Here is a 22,539-nt window from a genome sequence, read left to right as displayed (position 1 = left end):
TCCCAACCCAAATATAAATAAGCAAATAATTTGTGTTTTGATACTTAATATCATATAATGCCCATATAATATAACATAATGTTTATTAATTCATCATACCATATAGTCTACAGTGAAACCATCTCTTTAAACCATTGCAGGTTCAGCCCCGACTTGAATTTCTATGAATATATTTATTTTAATATATTATTTTATCAATATAATATGCATATAAATATGTTATTAATAACATCCATGTGTATACTGAGTGCCCTACAGGTTTCTAATGGAGAGCTTGCCTCAAGGGACACATATCGAGGATCTAGTTGTAAAGTTCATACAGTGGTGTGAAAGCCAAAGTACCAGCAGGGACTTTATTCCATTTGCTTGGGTAAATTACATTGGGCACTAAACCCCAAAGACCACTAGGAGATCTGGTCTGGAGTGTTGTTTGGTTTAAGACCAGCCCTCGGCGATTGTCCATTCATTTGTTTCAGACAAACTTTAGTTCCCTACTCTTGACTCGGCCTCTCCCATGTAACACCATCTTGTCCTTGTACATATGAACTGTGGCAAAGGCATTAGTGTTTGGGGGTGATTCAACAACACCCTCCATTGTTATGTGGTGTATCCCATGAGAGTCTTGACAGTAGCCCCCATGGTGTTCATGGCCTGCTATATAGGACACAACGCAGGAATGGCAATGAAGGACTTCAAGGATCTCTCTGTAATTCCATGCCAGGCAGTTGGTAACTTGGGCTTCAGGATGAATTGGCACGTGACCTATAAAAGGGATAAATGTGTATCATAATATGCATATTATGTTCAGTAATAACCACTCAAATAATATTTTATAGACTGCACAAGTCTCCTTGCGGAGCAACACAACTGTAATGAAACACAGAAAAAAAATTGCCAATGCTCCCACGCAACCCACGATGTGGTTTTGACCAGCTGCTATAAACACTCTTGTGCCAGCACTCTGTCTAACCCTTATTTCGGAGTTGACCAGCTGCTATAAACGATAAAAAACAAATATTTGTACAGAAAGAGAGAGAAAAATTGTCAGCGCACTGTTTGCCTTTAGAGGCCGCTGTTTTATTAAAGTCTAAGGGCTGAACTCCACACATGATTCTCAGTAGCGTAACTAGAGGGGGCGGGCCCTGGTGCGTGATGCGCAGCCGGGCCCTGTCCCCCTCCGTACGGCCGCATTTTCAGTGGCCGGGGGCCCTGAGGGGGTGCGGGCCCTGGCCCGCTCGCACCCCCCTCTCCCCCGGTAGTTCCGCCACTGATGATTCTCATTGGATCCGTCGCATGCGACAAATCGCAAGGCGCCAAATATTATGGGAGTGATAGAAAAATCACAGGTGCTACACACAACACGACTGACGGATAAAGACGCAGCGTTCACCTCGGACAGTCGTGTCGGATACATGTAGTTTGTACCTGCGATTTTTCTATCACTCACGTAATATTTGGCGCCTGCGACGGATCCGACAAGAATCGTTCGTGGATTTCAGCCCTAAGGATGAAGAAACTCCTTAAGCACAAGCATGGCTGCTCTTGGCTTGCTGATGTGAATAAACACAAATATGCACCGAGACAAAGTTCCTGTACACAATACCCCATGGCAGTGTTCTTGGAAAAATAAATTAAACAGGGACAATTTTGTGTTTGAATAAAGGAATAAAATACTTACTAGCAACTACGACTTTTTCCTCCTGCTCATCTGAATACGTAAGGATGTTGTGTAACCAGGACAACTGGTCTCTACCTACTCCTCCATTAAAATTCACTACATGCCGTTCAGGCTTGCAAACTGATAAGCAACAAACAAGAGATGGCACATGTCATATAGTGTACTTTTATCATTGTTAAAGAAAACAGATGCACAAAGTTGACTCCAATGTATTGCTGGTTGGTTTGGGGTAATGAGCACAAAGCCTATTGCACTGTATTGCTGAGCTATTGAGGGATATCAGGAACACAGCCTGTTACAATGTGTTGCAAATATGTATGAAACTAATGAGTCCATCCTTTTCTATAAATTGCTAATTGTATGGTAAAACACACACAGCCTTAAAGGAGTTGTCCACCATTAAATTACTAGAGAGCAACATTCTTAGACACTTTGCAATTGGTTTATTTTATTTGTGGTTTTTGAGTTATTTAGAATTTTATTCAGTAGCTCTCCAGTTTGCAAATTCATCAATGTGGTTGCTAGGGTCCAAACTAATCTAGCAACCATGCATTGATTTGAATAAGAGACTGGAATATGAATAGGAGTGTCCTGAATAAAAATATAGGTAATAAAAAGTAGCAGTAACAATACATTTGTAGCCTTACAGAGCTGTTTTTTTAGATGGGGTCAAATCAGAAGAAGGTGGCAAATCATTTAAAAACGATACCTATATTTATCTATCTATATATATATATATATATATATATATATATATATATAGTTAACTTAAAGTGGACCTGTCACCCAGACAAAAGCTGTATAATAAAAGTCCTTTTCAAATCAAACATGAAATCCAAATTATTTTTTTCATTAAAGCATTAATAACTGTTGTAAGCTCATTTACAAATCTCAGCTGTCAATCAAATATTGACTGCCCCTCCTCTATGCCTTAGGCATAGAGGCGGGGCAGACAATTACTTTCACTTTCCATTCAGCACTTCCTAGATGTCACTGCTCTCCCCACATTACCCTGTTCTCTTCACCGTTTAATTGTGTAACCAGGGCATGGGGATGGACATCAGGTCCCCCATTCTGATGCACAAACAAGATTCTGAGATGATGCAAAGCTTATTAACAGTGCCAGAAAATGGCTCCTGCCTGCTTGCTATAATTATAAATTCCCAGACTGAAGGAACAATATTCAGATAATTTATATAGTGTACTTAAAGTATATTTTGCTTGACTAACATTATAAAATAGGATTTGGAATATTTTTTTTCAGGTGACAGGTCTCCTTTAAAGGTTAACTTCCCGTTTATCTACTGTATTGTCCCCAAAGTGATCAGTGTTAAAGGTCTCTCTGGGCCAAAAAATATTAACACAATATTCACTTTTGCACACAAACACTACGTCTGCAGCTGACGTAACCTGCGCAACACCTCCCATTAAATGTGACTTTCTGGCTTTTGTTCTAGATTTTGGGTAAGGCATTTTAACCATGCACATAACTCTAAATATTAAAGGATAAGTAAACCTTTAAAATAAGTGAATGTAAAAATTATGGGAGTGCTATTCTAAGCACTTTTGCATTTTACATAAAAAAAACATTTTTTAATTCCAAGCTATTATGGGAAGCATGTAGTCAATATGATTGCATTTTGTTGCAACAGTTCTACCTGCTGGTCATGAAGTCGTCAAGGAAGTTGTCAAGAAAAGAAAGAGGGCTGGTCTACTGTTTTTCTGGTTAGGAAAGGTATGAGAAAAGATGTCTGGGGTTACTAAAGTTTTTAGGAACCAGAAAAACAGACCAGCTCTCGATCTTTTCCTGACAACTTCCTTGACTACTTCATGACCAGCAGGTGGGGCTGTTGTAACGACATTTGATCATATTATTAACAGTACATGTATTCCTTAATATCTTTGAATTTAAAATAAAATAACAATTTTATATATATATATATATATATATATATATAGTGTTTAGAATAGAACTCATCAATTTTACATTCACTTATAATAAAGGTTTATGTATTCTTTTAATGTACTGTTTGCTGGCCTGGGTGTGAGGTCTTTATGGGGTTAGAATCATCTACAAAGCCCTTAGTTTCCCCAACATTGTATGGTGAATTTACAAGGCTGTCAAGAGGTAATACATCCATAGAGCTCTTAACTATGTTGGGTGCAGTATGTGGGAGGCTTTGTCTCTGTTTTGGGGTCACATAATGCAGAAACCCTAGCTAGTTAGAGCAACCTATCCAACCTACTATCCATCCTACACACCTTGGCTTTCCCCAGGTTCCTTAGGAAAATGCCATTCAGACATAGAGGCAACGGACTCCTTGTATTTGGGATGGTTCATGTCCCTGCCAAAAGAACTATGATCATATGTGTCTATAACAACAAAGCGAAATTTGGGGAATGGACTGAAGTGATAGGCATAGTAATCTGCATTCTCCCCTCGTTTTATAACAGGTTTGGGATCTTCCAGCCACTGGGTATTCAGTTTAGATTGTATTAAATAGCTTCGGTTAAAGTTGTACAGCTCGTGATTCCCCCAAACATGGTGCCAGTGGCCCTTCATATCGTCCGCCACCTTTAGAACTTCCTGTAAAGCTTTTTCTGATGCCTGCAGTTTTTTGTTGGAGCTGTCGATGATATCCCCCAGTTGTAACACAAATGTCGGCCCAGAATCCTGAGAGTTCCACTCTGCAACTGCATGACTAAGGTGGACGAGGCTGTCTCTGTAATATCGCAGCGTCCCCCAGCAATTGGGCCCAGTCGGACGGTCAGCATATTGAATGTCTGCTATAACACCAAATGTAAAATATGGCTGCCTGTTTCCCATGGTTTGTATGTGATCTTTGTCCTCCATCACTGATAGACAATACCTAGGAGCAATACAAAAAATTAAATGAAGACATAAACACACAGAGGTCCTCCTCCTTGTAGGGGTAGTGGGTGATGCAGGAGGCTTCTTCAGTCAGAACCATTCATGTAAAAACTGCCAGCAATTACAAAAAAACTTTTATCAGGGTCGGACAGGGCCAGCAGGACCCCGGGAAAAAAACCCGGTGGGCCCCGCTGTCCCAGACCCGCCTACAACCTGCGCTAACCCTTATTACACCCCCTCTGGCCCTGATCAAGGCCGCACATACAGCAAAGGTACGCAGGGGCCCAGAGCCAGAGGGTGGTGACAGAGGTAGGGGGCCCCAGAGGGGAAGGCGGGGGACAGGGCAGCCATCAGGGGGGAAAGTTGTAGAGAGCACTGAGGGTGGGGGGGCCTGGCCCCCAATTTTTTTTTCTCATGTGGGGTCCTAGCCACCAATATTTTTTAATGGGGAGGGCCTGGCCACAAATGTTTTTTAATGAGGGGGCCCTGACCACCAATATATTTTTCTTTTTTATTAACATGTAGGAACCCTAGCCACCAATATTTGTTTTTGTTTTTTTACTGTGTGGTGGGGGGCGGACCTGTGGGGTGGGGAGGGCGGACCTGTAGGTGGGGCTTGCGGTGGGCACAGCCCAGGGGGCCCAGGAAATTTTGTCGTATGGGGCCCTGTGATTTCTGATGGCAGTCCTGGTGGGGGACCCTGTGGCAGAATACCGATGGGCCTCCAGTCCGACGCCAACTTAGAGTTATTGTTTTTGGGTGGAGTTCCCCTCATTGATCACAGATGAATGAGGTCACAATTGATTACTAGCTCCAGCCAATCACATTAAAAGCACTTATCACTAATAAAAGTCAGGCTTTTTATACTGACCTTACCTCCCCTTCTTTTATAAACAGGGCAATTTGTTCCGAGCTTCAAATTTACCTTTAGACCAGGGGTCAGCAACCTTTACTATCAAAAGAGCCATTTTGCCCCCTCTTCCACTAAAGAAAAATAGTCTGGAGCCGCAAAACACAACACAGCTTATAAACTTTTAAAAGTTACAACAACAAACAGAAGTACAGTGTGTATATGTAGGCCTACTTTAAAATAAATTAAACACTGAATAGCCCTATTAAATGCTAGTGTTCTCATCTGTAAAGGGTCTGGCCACACAAGCAGATTCGGGGAGATTAGTCGCCCCAGCGACAAATCTCTTCTTCGGGGCGACAATCTCCCAGGACTGCTTCCCCCTGCCCTCCGCCGGCTAAAATGAAAATTGCCTGTGACAATTCACACTCACTTTGGAAAACGAAGCGATGCGTGTGCATTGCCGCATGCGATTTTCTTCTGTTTCTGAAGCTCCATGCTGATCTTCCTTCTCTTGTCTTGAGTATGTGGCCATGGTAAGGACCATCATCTTGCTGTGGCTCGGTCTTGCCTGTCACTCCTGGGACATCTATGCAGCCCCCTACTTGCTGGCTGATTCCTGAGTGCGCAACCATGTTAAGATGACCATTAGCTTATCGTGGTTGCACACTCAAGAAGCCACCAGCCGATACGAGGACTGTATAGACGACCGAGCCACAGCAAGCAAGATGAAGTGCCGCATGAGGCTCAGGAGCCACGGGTTGCCTACCCCTGCTTTAGACAAACAAACCTCTCCCTTATCTAAGCAGCAGCCTTTGGGCAGCTCATTCTTAGGTACTTTTCGTGGACTGGTAATTTGTTTTAACAGCTAGTTTAATGTTTTTTTAAGATCAGGAAGTGGTAGAGTGAAACTGGCTTAAATTCTTGTTTAATGCCAGCAGGGGCGGAACTAGGGGTAGGCAGAAGATGCACGTGCCTAGGGCGCAAATGTGCCGCCTTCCCCTAGCTCAGATCCTTGCGTCTTCCACCTCTAGCAGCTCCTCTTGTCTCTTTGGAACGTGCCTGCTTCTTCTGCTTGTGCTCCGACTCTAGTGTCCCCAGTGTCGGACTGGCCCACAGGGGTACCAGGAAAAGTCCTGGTGGGACAAGGTGTCAGTGGGCCCTCATGCTGCTAGACATTTGGCCTATTTCATGGCCATTCCCTATTTCTATGAGAACAAAGTGGCTAAACAGATGGAATAATAGATTATCGTATGTAAAAAAAGGAGAATAGATGAGTGAGGAAAGGAAGACTAATAGTACTAAGAGTGGGCCCCTGGTCTAATATTAATTGGTGGGCCCCTAGTCAAAGGTTTTTGGGTGGGCCCCTGGTGTCCCAGTCCAACACTGTGTGTCCCCACCACTGGCAGCAACTCTGGTATCCTTGGGGCGCGTGTTTCCGTTTCAGAAGGGGGCAACGTAGTCAGCCGGTTGCCTAGGGCGCCCGGCCAGCTTAGCCCGGCACTGAATGACAGAAATAACATAAACCATAGATATTTCCTAAAAATATAGGTAAAAAGTCCAATTCATAGAGTTCATGTTGAAAGAGGGCGTATACTGTCTCTTTAACAAAAGGGACGTTTTATTTCCCTATTCTTTAAAACATCAAAATTAGTGGCACAGCCAGAGATGCATTTGTACTCAGGATCTGAAAAAGCCACGTAACTGCATATTGTTAACTAGATCTATAACTCATCAGTGTTCTGTTTGTGCTTTAGTGCCTATAAATGGACATTGATTATGCTTTTGTGCCCAGAATCACTTCCTGCTATGAAAATATGGTTTATGTAATCTAATGGCTAAGCATGCTGGGAGTTGTAGTCCTAGAGTTTTTTTTCCCAGCAGTTCTCAGCAGCAGAGCCATACCTGTCTGATCCCAGGTGGATCTCCGTAGGTAACTGTCCCAGGGTGACTGCTAACCTGATGCTGTGGATCCTGCTGTGGAATGGAACTTCCTGGTACAAATACTGCAACCCCAACCTGTCTGGCTACTGAACACTGGCGTATCCATGTAAAACATAAACACACCCAGTAGTGCTCATTACTCACCATGACCAACCTGATCAAGCTGAAACGCTGACCCTTATGAATCAGCTTACTGTAACAACCCAGAGTCAGAGGGAGGAGCCACACTCCAAAACCGAAACCAATTTTAGTTCCAACCCTGCCCAGCACATGCTTGATGTGATCTGGGTGCAGTCAGCCGAGCATAGAGACTGACTCACAATATACTGAGCAGAAAGGGAGGTTGCGTCTGCTAGTTCCTTTCATTGAGCAGAGTCAGTGTGTGACGCATTATTAATCTGGTCCAATACAACGGAGAAGTCTCTGCCATCCTGTCAGTTAAATGAAAACTATACCCCCGAACAATGTAGGTCTCTATAAAAAAAACCCAGCTCATATGTAAAAACCTGCTTCATGTAAATAAACCTTTTTCATAATAATATACTTTTTTTTATTAGTATGTGCCATTGGGTAATAATAAATAGCAAATTGTCATTTTAAAATAAGAGCCACCCCCTGGGATCCTACGATTCACGGTGCACACAAATAAATTATACATGTTAGGTCACATGAGCCAATTAACAGTCAGAGTTCTGTCGTTTGCCTTCACACTTCTTCCTGTTACAGTTAGAGCTGCAGTATTTCTGGTCAGGTGATCTCTGAGGCAGCACACAGACCATCACTAAATGGTGGTTCATGGCAAGAGATGTAAAAGGACAATATTTCTCTAAATATATATATACCATATGTTGAAGATCCTCGTTCATCCAGGTCATGGTATATCTATAGAAATAAGTTAAATCAACTGGACTTGCTGTTGTTTTTTTTTCCTTGAAGACGTTTCACCAGTCATCCAACTGGCTTTCTCAATTCAGAATAACTTGTAAAGCTTCCTTCTAGAATTGTTGCTTGAATCAGCATAATCTGTTTATCATAATCCACAATGATGTCATTAAATTAGCAGGCCCGGATTTGTGGGCAGGCCGCATAGGCCCGGGCCTAGGGCGGCAAAATGCTGGGGGCGGCATGCCGCACGCTGGCCGCAACAGAACCTGTCCCCACCTGTACTGAACACACCTGCCGCCGCATGTCAACTCGCCCTCCCAGTGTCAGCTATTTGAAAAATTCCAAAGCAGGTGAGCGGGTTGGGGTGAGCTGGCTGGCAGTGGGCGGGCGAGCGGGTCGGCGGCTGGAGGATGAGCAGGTGGGGGGTGAACCCAATCCGGACCGGGAGGTGTGCAGCCTAGGGGCGCACATTTTAGAAATCCGGCCCTGTAAATTAGGTGTTGTAATCTACACCTAATTTAATGACATCATTGTGGATGAAGATAAAGAGATTATGCTGATTGTATGCAGATGTAGTTGCCGGTAATTTGTAATACCCTTAAGAAAAAGTCCTTGGCCTGCCCCCAATTCACTCAGTACTTACTTTTTTTTTCAGGCTTCTGGCCATCGCGCGTTGCTACGCCCCTTTTGCTTTACAGTGTGTGACTCCGCCCCTTTTGCATCACAGACCGCCCCCTTTTGTTCCCGTCCCCCCACCGGCCGGAAACATTTTTTAGAAAAGGTGGCAACCCTAACTGTACCAGGAGTCAGAAACACCAGTGCAGAGAACATAAATAGCCAGGCAGATTTATTTAAGTATATTTGGGTTCTGTTGCACTTTAAAGGATAAGTAAACCTTTAAAACAAGTGAATGTAAAATTGATGAGGGGGCTATTCTAAGCATTTTTGCATTGTACATTCATTATTTATTTTTTTAAATTCCAAGATATTAAATATTCTCACCAGTCTGACCACCAAGTAGTCAAGGAAGTTGTCAGGAGAAAGAAAGAGGCTGCTCTGATGTTCTTCTGATTTGAGAAAGGTTTCTAATTGTTTTCCTAATCAGAAGAAAATCAAAGCAGCCACTCTCTCCTTTCTCCTTGATCGAAAACGGCCCTATTCGACCAAAAAAAAAACCTTCGCCTTAATTTCGGTTGGTCTTTTTGAATTTTGGAGTTTTTTCAATTCGTAATTCGACCCTTGATAAATATGCCCCTTATTTCTAGCACTGTGTCCCTGACCTGGCTTCTTAGTTTTAACAATAACTCAAAGCAGATTTTTTTGTGCCTGCTATTGATTACCTGTGTTCCAATTAGTGTTGCTCAGGGTTTGGTGTTTATAGCTGGTCATACAAGGAGTTAAGGACACCTTTGCCTGATTGGCCAACCAGATGAAGGGCTGAATGGGATTGATCTAATCATTTGGTTCCCAGGGCAAATTTTGGATCATAACAGGGACCTAGGCAAACCGGTTGGGAATCAACTTTATCAGTGACCCCATAAAGACCTTTCCAATGATCCTCCAGCCAGATATTGGTCAGGCAGGCCATCATTTGAGCCCATGTTTAGTTTATTTGGTATTTCTTTATTAGTATTTAGAACTTTCAAGCTGCTTTGAAAACCAGACAAGAGGGAGATACATCTTTGGTCAAGAAAAAGACCCCATTTACTAGCAAACGATACAGAAAGTGAATATTTAAGAAACACTGGCAAAGGTGCGATATTATTTACAAAGTAGGTCAAGATGCTGTGCCGGGGGCGATCCTGAAGCTGCTGTTGCCTAAAGCAGCAGCCCTGACGTCCACAATTAAAACTTTAGTGTTGAAGCATGTCAAGGGGGGCAGCATCACTAGCAGAACCAAATTAAAAAACAGAAATTCAGTTCTTTAAATTACTTGTGTTATACTTGTGTTAATATGTTTATTAATAGTTATTCATTATTTATGACGGTTCACCTCTTTTATTGCACCTGCTTAAAAGGGGAAACTAAAGTCACAAGCAAAATGATCATATTTTGGAAACAGAGGTTAAAAATGAGGACTTCATTGGACAAAGCAGTAGAATCATTTTGGGCCAGGAATCAGCACACTACTTAATATATTTAAGTATTTGGCTACATATGTAGCCAGTAGTGATGTGCAGGTTGCACGGTTCCAACCCAAACCTGCCTTTACCCAACCCAAAATGAAGCATTACATGCATGGATCTGACCTGCCCATCTTTGACATTATATGAGGGGTCAGGCTGGCAGCCTGGCAAGACTTTCAGCCATCAGAAAAAGGGTTGGGATGCAGCGGTGTAAGGGCTGCCACCCATCGGGCCCACCTGACCTGCAGGTTCCCAACTGACCTACACAACACTAAAGGAAAGACCCCTATTTAGCCTGGGTAAGACTGACTGGCTGAAGATCAGTAAGGCCTGACATGATCCATATGAGTCTATGGTATTCAATGACCAATTATGTTTACTGACATAGAAACATCAATAGTGTCATCACTTTCTTGTTCTGTCCCACTGCAATTCATTCAGATATGAAACAGATATGAAACAGCATAATGATGGCACAGTCTACCAGACAATGACATTTATATTTGGACAGGCGGTAATTACATAAATCCAATTACCTTCAATCTGCTAAGCATTATATATCTATATAATCAGGAGTGATCCAAACCCCTCTGCAGCAGCTTTCCTACTACGACCCAAACACAACCCCCGTGGTCAAGTTTTCGACTCTGGAGGGGGTCCAGGAGGTGCTCTCTGCACTAGAAGAGACACATTTCCGGTTTGAAAACCAGAAATTTGATTCTTAAAGTTACCAGGAGAGGCTTTTTACCGCCCTCAGTAACTGTACCCTAACCCCTGTATATAATACAGAAATAATGTCATTTTGGTGGTTCCCCTTTAAAAGTAGAGATGTTGGATAATAATAAAAAAAAAGTCTTGAGAATTCCAGAGTGGATTCAGGCGATTGTCTTTCCTTTTTTCCCCAGAAAATTCTGCTTGAAAATGAATTGTGATTTTGTAAAAATTAATTTTTGGGATAAAGCCCTATTTCATGACTTTGTCATGCCATGTGGGTGCTTTGGTGTTCAGCTAATGACTTTTCGCTAACAAACCATTTCTCACAATGGGAGCAATTGAGCAGATTTTTCCGCTTGTGGCTCTTCATGTGCTTCATGAACCAGGTCCGGGTGTGGAACTTCTTCTGGCACTGGGCACAGACGTATGGAGAAGACCGGGCATGCGTCTTCTGATGCACCACCAGGTTGCATTTGTAGCCAAAACGGATGCCACATCCATTGCAGGTATATTTTTTCTGGCAGGGGCGTTGCTTGCGGTGCAGGAGGAAGTGAGAGTGGAGCTGAAAGTCTGTGCCGCATTCGTGGCAGGTGTAGGGCATCTTGCCACGGTGTTTCTTCTGGTGCTTGAGAAGCTGCGCTTTGTAGTGAAACATTTTGCTGCATTGTTTGCACTTAAGGGAGATATTTATGGAGTTCTTTGCTCTGGGATGGGTCCCCTGGGGATTGCCCTTAATGCAACTGCTGTACATTTCAGATGAATATGGACCATCTGGCTGGGCCGTATGGTTCTCTACATTTCCAACAGGTGCTTTCTCGCTGCTAAAACTGATCTTTGCGGTGTTGAGTGTTGGCTTGGATTCGTCCTCAAAGCTGTTACTAGAATATGACCCATCTCCAGTGTGAGGGGGCTGAGGAGATGGACAAACTGTCAGACAGTCTTCTAAAGTTCCCTTTTCATTGCCACAACTTATTTTGGTCACCACCCAGTTCTTCACAACATTTTGAAGGAGAGAGGGCTTTTTCAGGGATTGCATATTAATGGTGGATTCATGGGATGAATCTAATTTCAGAGTGTTCTCTGGATACAAGAATTTAGTGTCTTGTTCGACATTGAGACTGAGTGTCGCAGTGCATGAATCCTCTACTACATTCCAGCGCAGTGGCGCGTCTCTAGGCATGGACTTGGCTGGGACTGAATAAATTAAATAAATATTGATTAAACATGAGGGATACATTAAACACAATTATTATTCAGCCTACAGATTCCCTTCCCCTCCCTCTGTCAGCTTCCATCAGAGTTTTCTAGTCCCACCCACTGGTTGAATAATAGACTTCATGCCCCTCCCATGAAAACTGTGATCAGAGCATTCGAGTCCCACCCACTGCTTGGGTTACAAACTCTATGCCCCTGCCTTGTAAGCTAGCATCAGAATGTTTTAGACTGACCCAATGTTTGGGTTACAGGTTTCATGCTCTCCCATGTAAGCTCCCATCAGAGTGTTTTAGTCACACCTACTGCTTGACTTATGGGCTCTATGCCCTTCCCTGCAATAAGACCGTTCTAGCCTCACCCACTGCTTGAGTTATAGACTTTGTACCCCTCTCTCTGAGAGATGCCACAGTGTTCTAGTCAAGTAACATAACTAGAGAACCACAGGTTCCATATTCCCTGCAGAAAAGGGACTCTAGACCAAGCCCGGACTGGCAATCTGTGGGTTATGGCAAATGCCAGAGGGGCTGCTGTAAGATGCCATAGAAAGTGACTGATGGGGGCTGTTTGGGCCTCTGTGTAGGGATGGGCGAATTTGACCCATTTTGCTTCGCCAAAAATTTGCCGCCGGCGAATGTCGCAGACGCCCATTAAAGTCTATGGGCGTCAAAAAAATGTTGTCGCGCGGCGAAATTGTTTTGACGCGCGTCTTTTTTTTTTGACGCACGCTGCGATACAAGTCTATGGGCGTCATTTTTTCGGCGAAACGAGGCGAAAACATTCGCCCATCCCTACCTCTGTGTACTAGGAATGCCAGGGCCTATTTTTAATCTCAGTCCAGTCCTGCTCTGGACCCCAAGCTACCGATGAATACAGCTTTAAAACAACAAATATGCCACTGGCACCTCTCCCTTCACCTCAATGATGAGATACAGGAAATACAGGCCCGCGATTACCTGAACGGATCACATCACTGTTGGAAGAGTCACGTTCAATCAGGTGCCTGTAATGTTTCCAGTGCTTGCCTATATACTCCCATTCTGCTGCGGAGAAATACATGGCAACGTCTCCAGATTTTACCGGAACCTGAAACAATCAGGACATATTTAATTTGGTATTGTTTCTGCCAATGCTGGAACTTGTAGTCCAACACCAATGGCCAGATTAAACAAGCACTGTTATATAATCGACTGTTGCTGTACGTACCTCTCCAGTCACCAGCGGAATGTTCTGATTGGCTGTATATTTCTTCATGATAATACAGTCCTGCAGAATAAAAAGAACATTCAGAATGATTGCTAAAAACAAGGTCACTGGGCAACTAAGGCTAAAGCAGGAGAATATAGCAGCACCACCACCACCAAATGTATAAAAACTAATATACAGACAAGGAATGTTCTGGGCACACAATAAGCTGTACCCTCATACTGTACTGTCTAAGGGGAACAAAATGGTGCCACCTGTCAATATGTAGAAGTATAAATGTACAGAGAATGAATGTTCTGGGCACACAGTAAGCAGTACCCTCATACTGTACTGTCTAAAAAAAAACAATACGGCACCTCCTACCCATATGTATAAATACAAATATACAGAGAAGGAATGCTCTGGGAACACAATAAACTATACTCTCACACTGTACTGTCTAAGGGAAACATAATGGCACCTCCCAACTGGTTAAAGGACCAGTAACATCAAAAAATGTATTTGTTTTAAAGTAATACAAATATAATGCAGTGTTGCCCTGCACTAGTAAAAATGGTGTGTTTGCTTCAGAAATACTTCTATTGTTTATATAAATAAGCTGCTGTGTAGCAATGGGGACAAAGGAGAAAAGGCTCAAGTTACACAGCAGATAAGCTCTGTAGAACATAATGTTATCTCTTATCCATTATTTATCCTGTGCCATATAGCCTTTTATCAATTTCCGCCATTGCTACACAGCAGCTTGTTTATATGAACTATAGTAGTGTTTCTGAAGCAACCACACCAGTTTTACCTGTGCAGGGCAACACTACATGATATTTCCATTACTTTAAAACACTTTAATTTTTTGGTGTTACTGTTCCTTTAAGATGCTTAGAGAACAGGACAAGAAAGAAGAGATTAGGTAATGTGTCATAAGATCTTACCCCTGTAGTTAACAAGTTAACAATCTCCAAGGCTTGTTTCATCATGCGCTGAGTCCTTAGGTGCTTGCACCGATCGTTCTTCAGTATATTAGTGACACGCCGCATGATTGTCATCTAGGGAAAAAAAAGAGAGGTTTATTCTCCCCGTTGCATTTAGTATTTGCCACATGGTAAAATAATCAATAAATACAATGCTGAATTGTATATGAGAATCTTGATACCTTGAGGTCTTTTGACTACACTGACATCAGCAGTGTAGTCAAAAGGGCAACTTTTCTTATGTTGACCATAAGAGCTGACGTCTGTTCTGCCTTTGCACTAATCAGAACAAGCCACATCAGATAGGGCCATGGTGAGTTGTGCCAAACCCATAACATTGGAAGAGATGGGGGCTTAGGTAGTGCAAACTAAATCACTGAACTTGTATAAATACAAACATACAGAGAAGGATTGTTCTGGGCACACAATAGGCATCTCAGCATTGTTCCTCCTACCATTTCATCCTCCGTGTATTCCTCTTTGAGAGCTGGATGAGCTGGAGCCTTTGGGGGATTGTCCTGGTTCAACCCAGAGGAACCGACATAGGACTGTGAATTAGTGATACCGCCTGGTCTTGGTGTAATTGGCCAGTTTCTGGGTGACTGGAGTAATTCAGAAGAAGGAAACTCATAGATGTGGTCATGCTGAACTTTCCATGTCTCCCCTCCAGTGTTGTGAGTGCATTCTGGGACCTGGACACCCCGGTCTATGGTGGTCAGTATGGGAATGATTAAAGTTGATGTACTGGCGTTCCTCTTCAGGCAGGTGGAATTCATGAGCGTGCCAACGTTTCTGACACCAAAGCGCGGATCCGTCCTTGTGCCGATGCTGCGCACTTTATGGTAGAGGTCGGTGCGTGTGCTGATATCCCGTTTCTGAACCTCATCGGTATTGGTGGTGGCATCAACTTTGGGTCGAGGCCGGTAACTTGGTGGAAGATTGCCATGAATTGGATAACACACGTTTTCGCCTTTCCTTTTGGGGAAGAGTGTAGGCACAGCATTATTCACCAGCTGTTTCTGAGGCCCCTCGCCATAGTAACATTCTGGGGCAAAATGATCAGAACAGAGACGGAAGGCGCCATTTTTATTCCCCACGTAAATGCGTTGAGCAAAGGAGTCCAGGTCTCCATAATCCTGTCCTGTCTGCAGAAGCCACAGTTTGATCTGGGCCAGATTCTTGGGAAAAACATGTAAGGAAATGTTCTTCCTGCTGCAGTAATTTGGGCAGTCGCTGATTATGCACTGAGGCATCGTGCACCCTGTGAACAGAACACAACAGTATCTACATTTAGTTACAGGAATCACTAGTGAGGTTCAGCAGCAATTCTGCAGAGCTGACCTGAGACCAGGAACCCTATGTGTTGTCCAGAATAAAGCCAATGGCACCTGTGTTAGACTTTAGCTTTTTGCTCCTTGGCTACTTAGTTCAGAGCAATCTGGTTGCTAAAATACAACTACCCTAGCAAGCAGGCAGTGGTGTGAATATGAGACTGGAAGATGATTAGGAGATGACCTAAATACACAAATGCTGTCTGAATGTCAGCCCGCAGCCCCCCCCCCCCTTGTGTGGTCTGACTGCTGTGATTGCTTACCTTTGTGTAAACTTTAAAAGGCAGAACTGATATAAAATGGCACCTGCATTGTTCACACCTCGTATTCAGGCAGTAAAAGCCCTGTATTGTTCACATCTGTAAAACCCTGCATTGCTCACACCTCAGATTAAGAGTATAAATACTCACATTATGTGTGCCCTACTCTGCCTGTGTGTGAGTATGAGTTATTTCCTTGCAGTAAGCACCAACCATTTGGTTTTTTTTGTGTCCTACCACCATTAATGTGGACATGGTCTTAAATTTTCTTTTGATAACATGGGTGTGGTTTGAATTGGGTGTGGTTTAAAAGGGGAGTGGTCAACACTGGCTTCCATTATCAGCCCTCCACCACCACGCAGGCCAGAATGATTGCGGCCCTTGGCTGATTGGAGCATAATATATACTACTGTATAATTAACCATGAAATGGTTTATAAAAGAAGAACATAGTTGATAATACTATTTTTACCCTTTCTATGCCACCTGCTTTAGTGTAATTGGGAGTTGCTATTTCCTATACTGTAACATGAGAAACTACTGGGTGGAATGTGTTCTGCTCAGCAGGCCAGCAAAAAGACTTTGGAAACCAGACTCCCCAAACAGTAATTTATGGCATTAATCCCTTCCTTAAATTGCACTGGAGGTTACCAACTGGGGCATTATTACTGGGCCCCCTGTAATTATTTACGTGTAGGACAGCAAACACAGAGCAGACAGTGGCACCCAGAAAAGCAGACCAGGCTTGAAAATATACTTATTTCCTGCTAATCATGTGACCTGCTCCTACTCCCTTACTTCCTATTAGTAATAGCAGGCACCTATCCCATATTTATAGCAGGGTTGGCAGACATGGGCACAGACAGTAATGGGCACAGACAGTAATGGGCATGGTTAATTATTCTTTGTCTCAGGGCCACAGGCTTTGTATTGTGTGTGGCAATGTAACAGGCAGAGGCTTAATGGTATTAACCAAGGGAAATCATGTGATTTTTGGTACAATTTGGGCAAACACAAGAACAGAGAATCACCCTTTTCATCATTTTTCTGTTTTTCCTCCTTTTCTGTTTTTTCTTCTTCTATTTACTTGTTTATTGGTTTCTCATTAGGCTATATTTTATTTTCTTATTCCTTTCATTTCTATATTCTATTTTTCTGACCTTAGAATGACACTCGGTGAGACCATGTCTGAGGGTCCTTGTTTAAGGCTGCGGACCAGTCTAAAATTGAAAACAGGCCGCAATCGGCTGGAGTTTGGACATGCCCGTGCTAAGTGCATGGCACAGTGTGGGTCAGTGGCGTAACTAGATATTACTGGGCCCCACAGCAAATTATTTTTCATGCCTCCAAACAGCGCAGATTCTGTCGAATGAGCCGTCTGAGGCGGCTCCTGCAATGCCGGCTTACCTGTCGGGAGCGGAGGCAGGAACACTATTGTGGAGAGAGCGATTGCACTCTCTCGCAATAGTACAGCCGAATTTCTGGTTTCTTAAAGGTTTTTGCCGCCCCTGGAATCCTCTCTGACGCTGCCACCTGAGGCGAGCGTCTTAGCTCACCTCATTGGCGGAGTGCCCCTGCCTCCAAAATGTGTATTGGTTGACTTGTTTTTCCAATATTTATTGAAACTGTATATGAATATATACCTCCTGCCTCCTTCCTGCAGCCACGGGGTCTGCTTTCTCTGTAGTTACGCCCCTGGTGTGGTTGCTGGGAGTAAGAACGCCATATTAAGTGGTGGCATGTAAGGATGTAACCAGGGAAATATGAAAAGCCCATTAGAGGTTGCTAATAGAAGTGGGGTACATTAGAATATAGCAAGGCAAGTCTGCCAGGCACACTGGGGGTGAGGCGGCATATATGCATGGCATGCTGGGTAGTGTGGGTAAGAAGATGCCCAGGGAAACATGCAGTGACAATTAGGGGTAGGAAAAGAAGAAACATGATGGGTTAGGAGGGGGTGGTGTCATTCTGAGTGCCCAGGGGAGGAACCAGGAAGGGGATGATTAAGCCCACTGGAAACTTTTGAGGATGGGATTAAGGGGATTGGCATAGGGGAAAGCTGCAGGGCAAGTAGAAATAGAAGAGGAGGCAGCTAAAGTGCAAGATGGCATGTGGCAAATAGTACTGGTTTGGCTGTATAGGGCCCAATGGGGGAGGGGTATAGCAGCGCTACAAAATTCCGGGAAGGATGCCTGTTTTGGGGGTGCAAGAATAAAAATCCCTGCACGATGGCAGCACGGGACACAGGTAGAACGAGAACGACGGCCTAACAGCCCTTACCTTTAAGAGAGCCCAGCTAGAAACAGCTAAATCCGCAGCCCTATCGGACACTCTTGCCCCGCCCCTGCTGCATTGGCTCCTGGGAGTTGTAGTCTTGCGCAGAGATTGAGCGAGTTCCGACTCCCAATCAGAACTACATTTTCCAGGGAGGCGGTGCGAATCGTGAAGGGGAGACACCAATCGAAAACACAGGGAAACGGGGCGGGGCTATCGGTGTTATGGTTCGATACAGTCACGTGTCTGTGTATTCACTGCTATGTTCAGTGTACTACGTGTTGTACTACAATGTAATCAGCGCTATATGCAAGGCATACCTCCCAACTGTCCTTTTGTCGGAGAGGGACAGTCCCTCATTTGTACTGGAAAGTCCCTCTTTTCTCTGCACTGAACAGCCAGAAGAAGAAACAAGAGTTTCTCACTTAATTGGCTTTTAGCAGAGAGCACAGAACAGCCAACAGGTGCAAATAAGATACTTTGTAACAAATTTGAGACCAAAAAAACAGTTTAGATAAGGAGAAATATTTTCAAACTTTCATAACCTGCCAAATTTTGTGAAATGAACATGGTAATTAGGGGGTGTGGTCATATAAAGGGGCGTGCTCCAAAAAATTGCTGCACTACGTGCGAAAAAATTTTTTGCCCCTCTTTTTACTTCCAAAATGTTGGGAGGTATGTGTAAGGTACTCAGTGTTGCACCCCCAATGTACTCACCGCTCACTCTCAGTGCTGTACCCCAATGCAATCAGTTCTACACCAGCCTAAAGTGCAATACCCAATGTGTTCAGTGTTATACCCAATTCAGTCTGCAGTCCCCCAGTGCGGTACCCTAATTTACTCAGTGCTGTACCCCAATTTATTGAGTGCTGTAACCAAATATACCCAGTGCAATACTGCCAATGTATATATAGCAGTTCCCCCAGTACTGCACCCCTATATAAGCAGAACCCAAATGTATTCTGCCCCCATTTTACCCTGTAGTACCCCCATAGTTCCTGATGAAGGGTGGGTGGTGGGTGGGTGGTTCCCCCCCATTCGGCCGAATACCGAACCAAATCCTAATTTGCATATGCAAATTAGGAGTGAGAAGGGGAAAGCCGTTTTTACTTCCTTGTTTTGTCACAAAAAGTCACAAGATTTCCCTCCCTGGCCTATGCAAATTAGGATTCGGTTTGGCCGGGAAGAAGAATTTGGCAGAATTCAAATCCTGCTGACAAAGGTCGAATCCTGGATTCGGTGCATCCCTAGTGGAATCTGGTGGGGCTGCATTAAAGGAGAAGGAAACCTAGTCGGCGCAAAAACCCTCCCCCCCTCCCGTGTATTGCCCACCCTCCCTCCTGGCCTACCCGTCCCGCTGGGCAAATGCCCCTAACTTGTTACTTACCCTTCTGTGCAGGTCCAGTCTACGGAGTTCACCGACGACATCTTCTTCCACGCGATCTTCTTCCTGCTTTGACCGGCGCATGCGCAGCATTTCGATCTACTGCGCAGGCGCCAAAAGTCACAAAGTGAAATCGGAAAACTTTGTGGCTTTTGGTGCATGCGCAGTAGATCCTTCCCGGCGAAATGCTCCTACTGTGCATGCGCCAAAACGCTGTTCAAAGCAGGAAGAAGATCGCGTGGAAGAAGATGTCGTCTGTGAACTCCGTGGACTGGACCTGCGCACAAGGGTAAGTAACAAGTTAGGGGCATTTGCCCAGCGGGACGGGTAGGCCAGGGGGGAGGAGGGAGGGTGGGCAACACACGGGAGGGGGGGAGGGTTTTTGCGCCGACTAGGTTTCCTTCTCCTTTAAGGAGAGCAATCTCTGGCTTAAAAGGAGTTGTCCATTCAAAATGGGTTCTTATAAACTAAAAGATTGAATTCCAGAATTTGTTCACTTGTGGGCACTCCCACCACATATGTAACAAGGTGCCATTTGTATCACATCTTCTCCAACATTTCTCATTGTACGTTGGATCAATACAATGAATTTTGGCTGGTGTCAAGTGCCATCTGAAGAGAACTGTCCTATTAGTTTCGATGTGGTTAGTACACCTGGTTGCTCCCTTGGGCGCTGTGAATACCGTGTCCCACTGTTGTGGCGTGAGGCTCATGTTTAGGTCTTCTTTCCATCTGAGTTGTTAAAGTCGTTTTTGACTGGGGTCCTTCTGTATAAGCATCTTATAGAGATCTGAAAGTACTCCTTTGCCATATCTGCTTTCTCTGCAAAGATGTTCCATCAATGTTGAGTGTCAAAAAGCATATTTGTATCCATGAGTATCTAGTCCTTTCTGGTAAGTCATATTTCCTTTGGACATCCTTAAAAAGGTCTCCATGAACCAGCCAAGTAGAAGTCCCCTAATGATTTAACACCTTTATTGTATAGTTCTCCTACATTTATGTTCGGAATCAAGAATTTAAGGGCTGTGGGGTTTGGCCCTTGTTTCACGTAAAACCTAAAGCTGGCAATAGATGCAAAGATCTGATAATTCGAATCCTCGATCGGACTTCCCCACCTCCCGACCTGCCACTAACCTTTCAGATCAAATAAAGTAGAAAAAAAAGCTAGTGACAGTCTCCCACTAAAATACGTACAATCAGCAATACACGCAGAGATATTATCGGCAGCCAACAGAAATCTTTTAACCTGGCCAATTGACCAAATGACTGATCTCCATGGGACGAAAAATGTCGGGACTCTCCACACACGGTCCGAAAATCGTACGAATCCTCGATTCGTACGATCGGATCTTTGTGTCTATAGCCAGCTTATGGCTACAGAATACAATGACAATTCCGTGCTTCCTACATTGTGGAACAGTTTGGGAAAAGTTCTTTCCTGTTTGAGCACAATAATGGCCCATGCACAAAGCAAGCTCTGTACAAAATGGGTTTACTGAAATAGGAAGAACCTGACTGCACAGAGTCCTGACCTCAACCCAACTGAACCCCTGTGGGATGAATTGTAACCCGACTAATGCCCAACCTCACCAATACTCTTGTGCCTGAATGGCAGCAACTCCCAGCAATACGGTTCCAATATCTAGTGGAAGACTAACAGCTTTTATAGCTGCAAAGACAAGGGCAACTGTATATTAATCCCCTTGGTTTGAAAGCAAGAGGACAAGCTCGGCAGTTCTGCATTACAGATAAGCTAAAAGCAGGGTCAGTCAATTATAATTCAAAATATTTATTTACAAATCAAACCATTTACAGATTGCAGTTCTCGCCAATATAAAACAATGGTTACCTATCAAAAAAAAAAAAAATTAAAAATATACATCTTCATTGTGCACTCAGTGATTTATTTAGTAACATAGCTGGGGGGGGGGGGGGGGTCGTACATAAGCCACTACTTATACTAGTGAATGGTCAGAAGCCAAGTCTGACAGGTACAGAGTGATGACAGGTGAACGTCGGTGCCAGGTGCTCCCTGTACGTCTAATAGAGTGTTTTAGGATAGGGGTGGTCCTCATCTGGAACATAAATAAAACACCAAATGCTCTCCTTAAAGGGGACCCGTCACCCAAAAAAAGTATTCATAATCCGATTTTATCACATTAAGCAAAATTAACTTTAATTACATCATATAAATGATTTGATTCTTGTTTCCTTCAGTCTGAGAATTCATAATTATAGCAAGCAGGCAGGAGCCATTTTGTGGACACTGTTATTAAGACAAGACTTGTATCATCTCAGAATCTTGTTTCTGCACCAAAATGGGGGACCTGATATCCATTCCCATGCCCTGGTTACACAATTAAACGGGGAAGAGAACGGGGGAATGTGAAGAGAGCAGTGACATTTAGTAAGTGCTGAATGGAAAGTGAAAGTAATTGTCTGTCCCGCCTCTATGCCCAGGGCATAGAGGAGGGGCAGACAATATTTGATTGACAGCTGAGATGTTTAAATGAGCTTACAACAGCTATGAATGCTTTAATAAAAAATAGAAATTGGATTTTATGTTTAATTTGAAAAGGACTTTTATTATACAGCTTTTTGTGTCTGGGTAACAGGTCAGTTTGTAGCAACTACACTCAAATCCGGATATTTTCGGGTGCAGGGTCCAAAGTATTGCATATAGGATTATTGAGAAAACCCGCACTCCATTTTGGGAAAAAATTCAAATGCCTTTTATTGTGTACATAAATCCGGCGTTTTTTTCAAAAAGGCCCCAATGGGGGCCGAAACGTCAGATTTATGTACACAATAAAAGGCATTTGAATTTTTTCACAAAATG

General features: G+C 43.6%; 2 protein-coding genes across 3 annotated transcripts; both read right to left on the bottom strand.

Annotated features, from left to right (window-relative positions):
* Window positions 1–66: 66 nt before the first annotated feature.
* Window positions 67–7,821, bottom strand: adprm.2.L (manganese-dependent ADP-ribose/CDP-alcohol diphosphatase gene2 L homeolog). 2 transcript variants are annotated; one of them, XM_041576945.1, is made up of 4 exons: window positions 7,489–7,821; window positions 3,941–4,548; window positions 1,679–1,798; window positions 67–762 (listed from the first exon to the last, which is right to left on the bottom strand). In XM_041576945.1, exons 2-4 carry the CDS (start codon window positions 4,530–4,532, stop codon window positions 473–475), a joined length of 1,002 nt encoding a protein of 333 aa, XP_041432879.1. In that variant the 5' UTR covers window positions 4,533–4,548; window positions 7,489–7,821; the 3' UTR covers window positions 67–472. The 2 variants fall into 2 exon arrangements, with proteins under 2 accessions (XP_041432879.1, XP_018090923.1); XM_018235434.2 differs by lacking the exon at window positions 7,489–7,821 and adding an exon at window positions 7,306–7,482.
* A 1,227-nt stretch (window positions 7,822–9,048) lies between these two features.
* On the bottom strand, window positions 9,049–18,460 carry LOC108701160. Its single transcript, XM_018235433.2, has 6 exons — window positions 18,323–18,460; window positions 14,908–15,713; window positions 14,414–14,527; window positions 13,488–13,547; window positions 13,238–13,367; window positions 9,049–12,263 (listed from the first exon to the last, which is right to left on the bottom strand). Exons 2-6 carry the CDS (start codon window positions 15,703–15,705, stop codon window positions 11,335–11,337), a joined length of 2,031 nt encoding a protein of 676 aa, XP_018090922.1. The 5' UTR covers window positions 15,706–15,713; window positions 18,323–18,460; the 3' UTR covers window positions 9,049–11,334.
* Between the last annotated feature and the right edge of the window lie 4,079 nt (window positions 18,461–22,539).

Source organism: Xenopus laevis, chromosome 9_10L (assembly GCF_017654675.1).
Source record: "Xenopus laevis strain J_2021 chromosome 9_10L, Xenopus_laevis_v10.1, whole genome shotgun sequence".
NCBI lineage: Eukaryota > Metazoa > Chordata > Amphibia > Anura > Pipidae > Xenopus > Xenopus laevis.
This window is presented reverse-complemented; position numbering and strand designations above follow the sequence as displayed.

Coding starts and splice junctions, on each gene's coding strand:
- adprm.2.L (XM_041576945.1), bottom strand. CDS start 4,532: ATGGAGGACAAAGATCACATACAAACCATGGGAAACAGGCAGCCATAT. Junction 1,799..3,940: donor GGAACCTGGGGAAAGCCAAG/GTGTGTAGGATG, acceptor GTTGCTTATCAG/TTTGCAAGCCTGAACGGCAT. Junction 763..1,678: donor GGAAAAAGTCGTAGTTGCTA/GTAAGTATTTTA, acceptor TCCCTTTTATAG/GTCACGTGCCAATTCATCCT.
- LOC108701160 (XM_018235433.2), bottom strand. CDS start 15,705: ATGCCTCAGTGCATAATCAGCGACTGCCCAAATTACTGCAGCAGGAAG. Junction 14,528..14,907: donor AATACACGGAGGATGAAATG/GTAGGAGGAACA, acceptor TTTTTTCCCTAG/ATGACAATCATGCGGCGTGT. Junction 13,548..14,413: donor TTAACTTGTTAACTACAGGG/GTAAGATCTTAT, acceptor TTTATTCTGCAG/GACTGTATTATCATGAAGAA.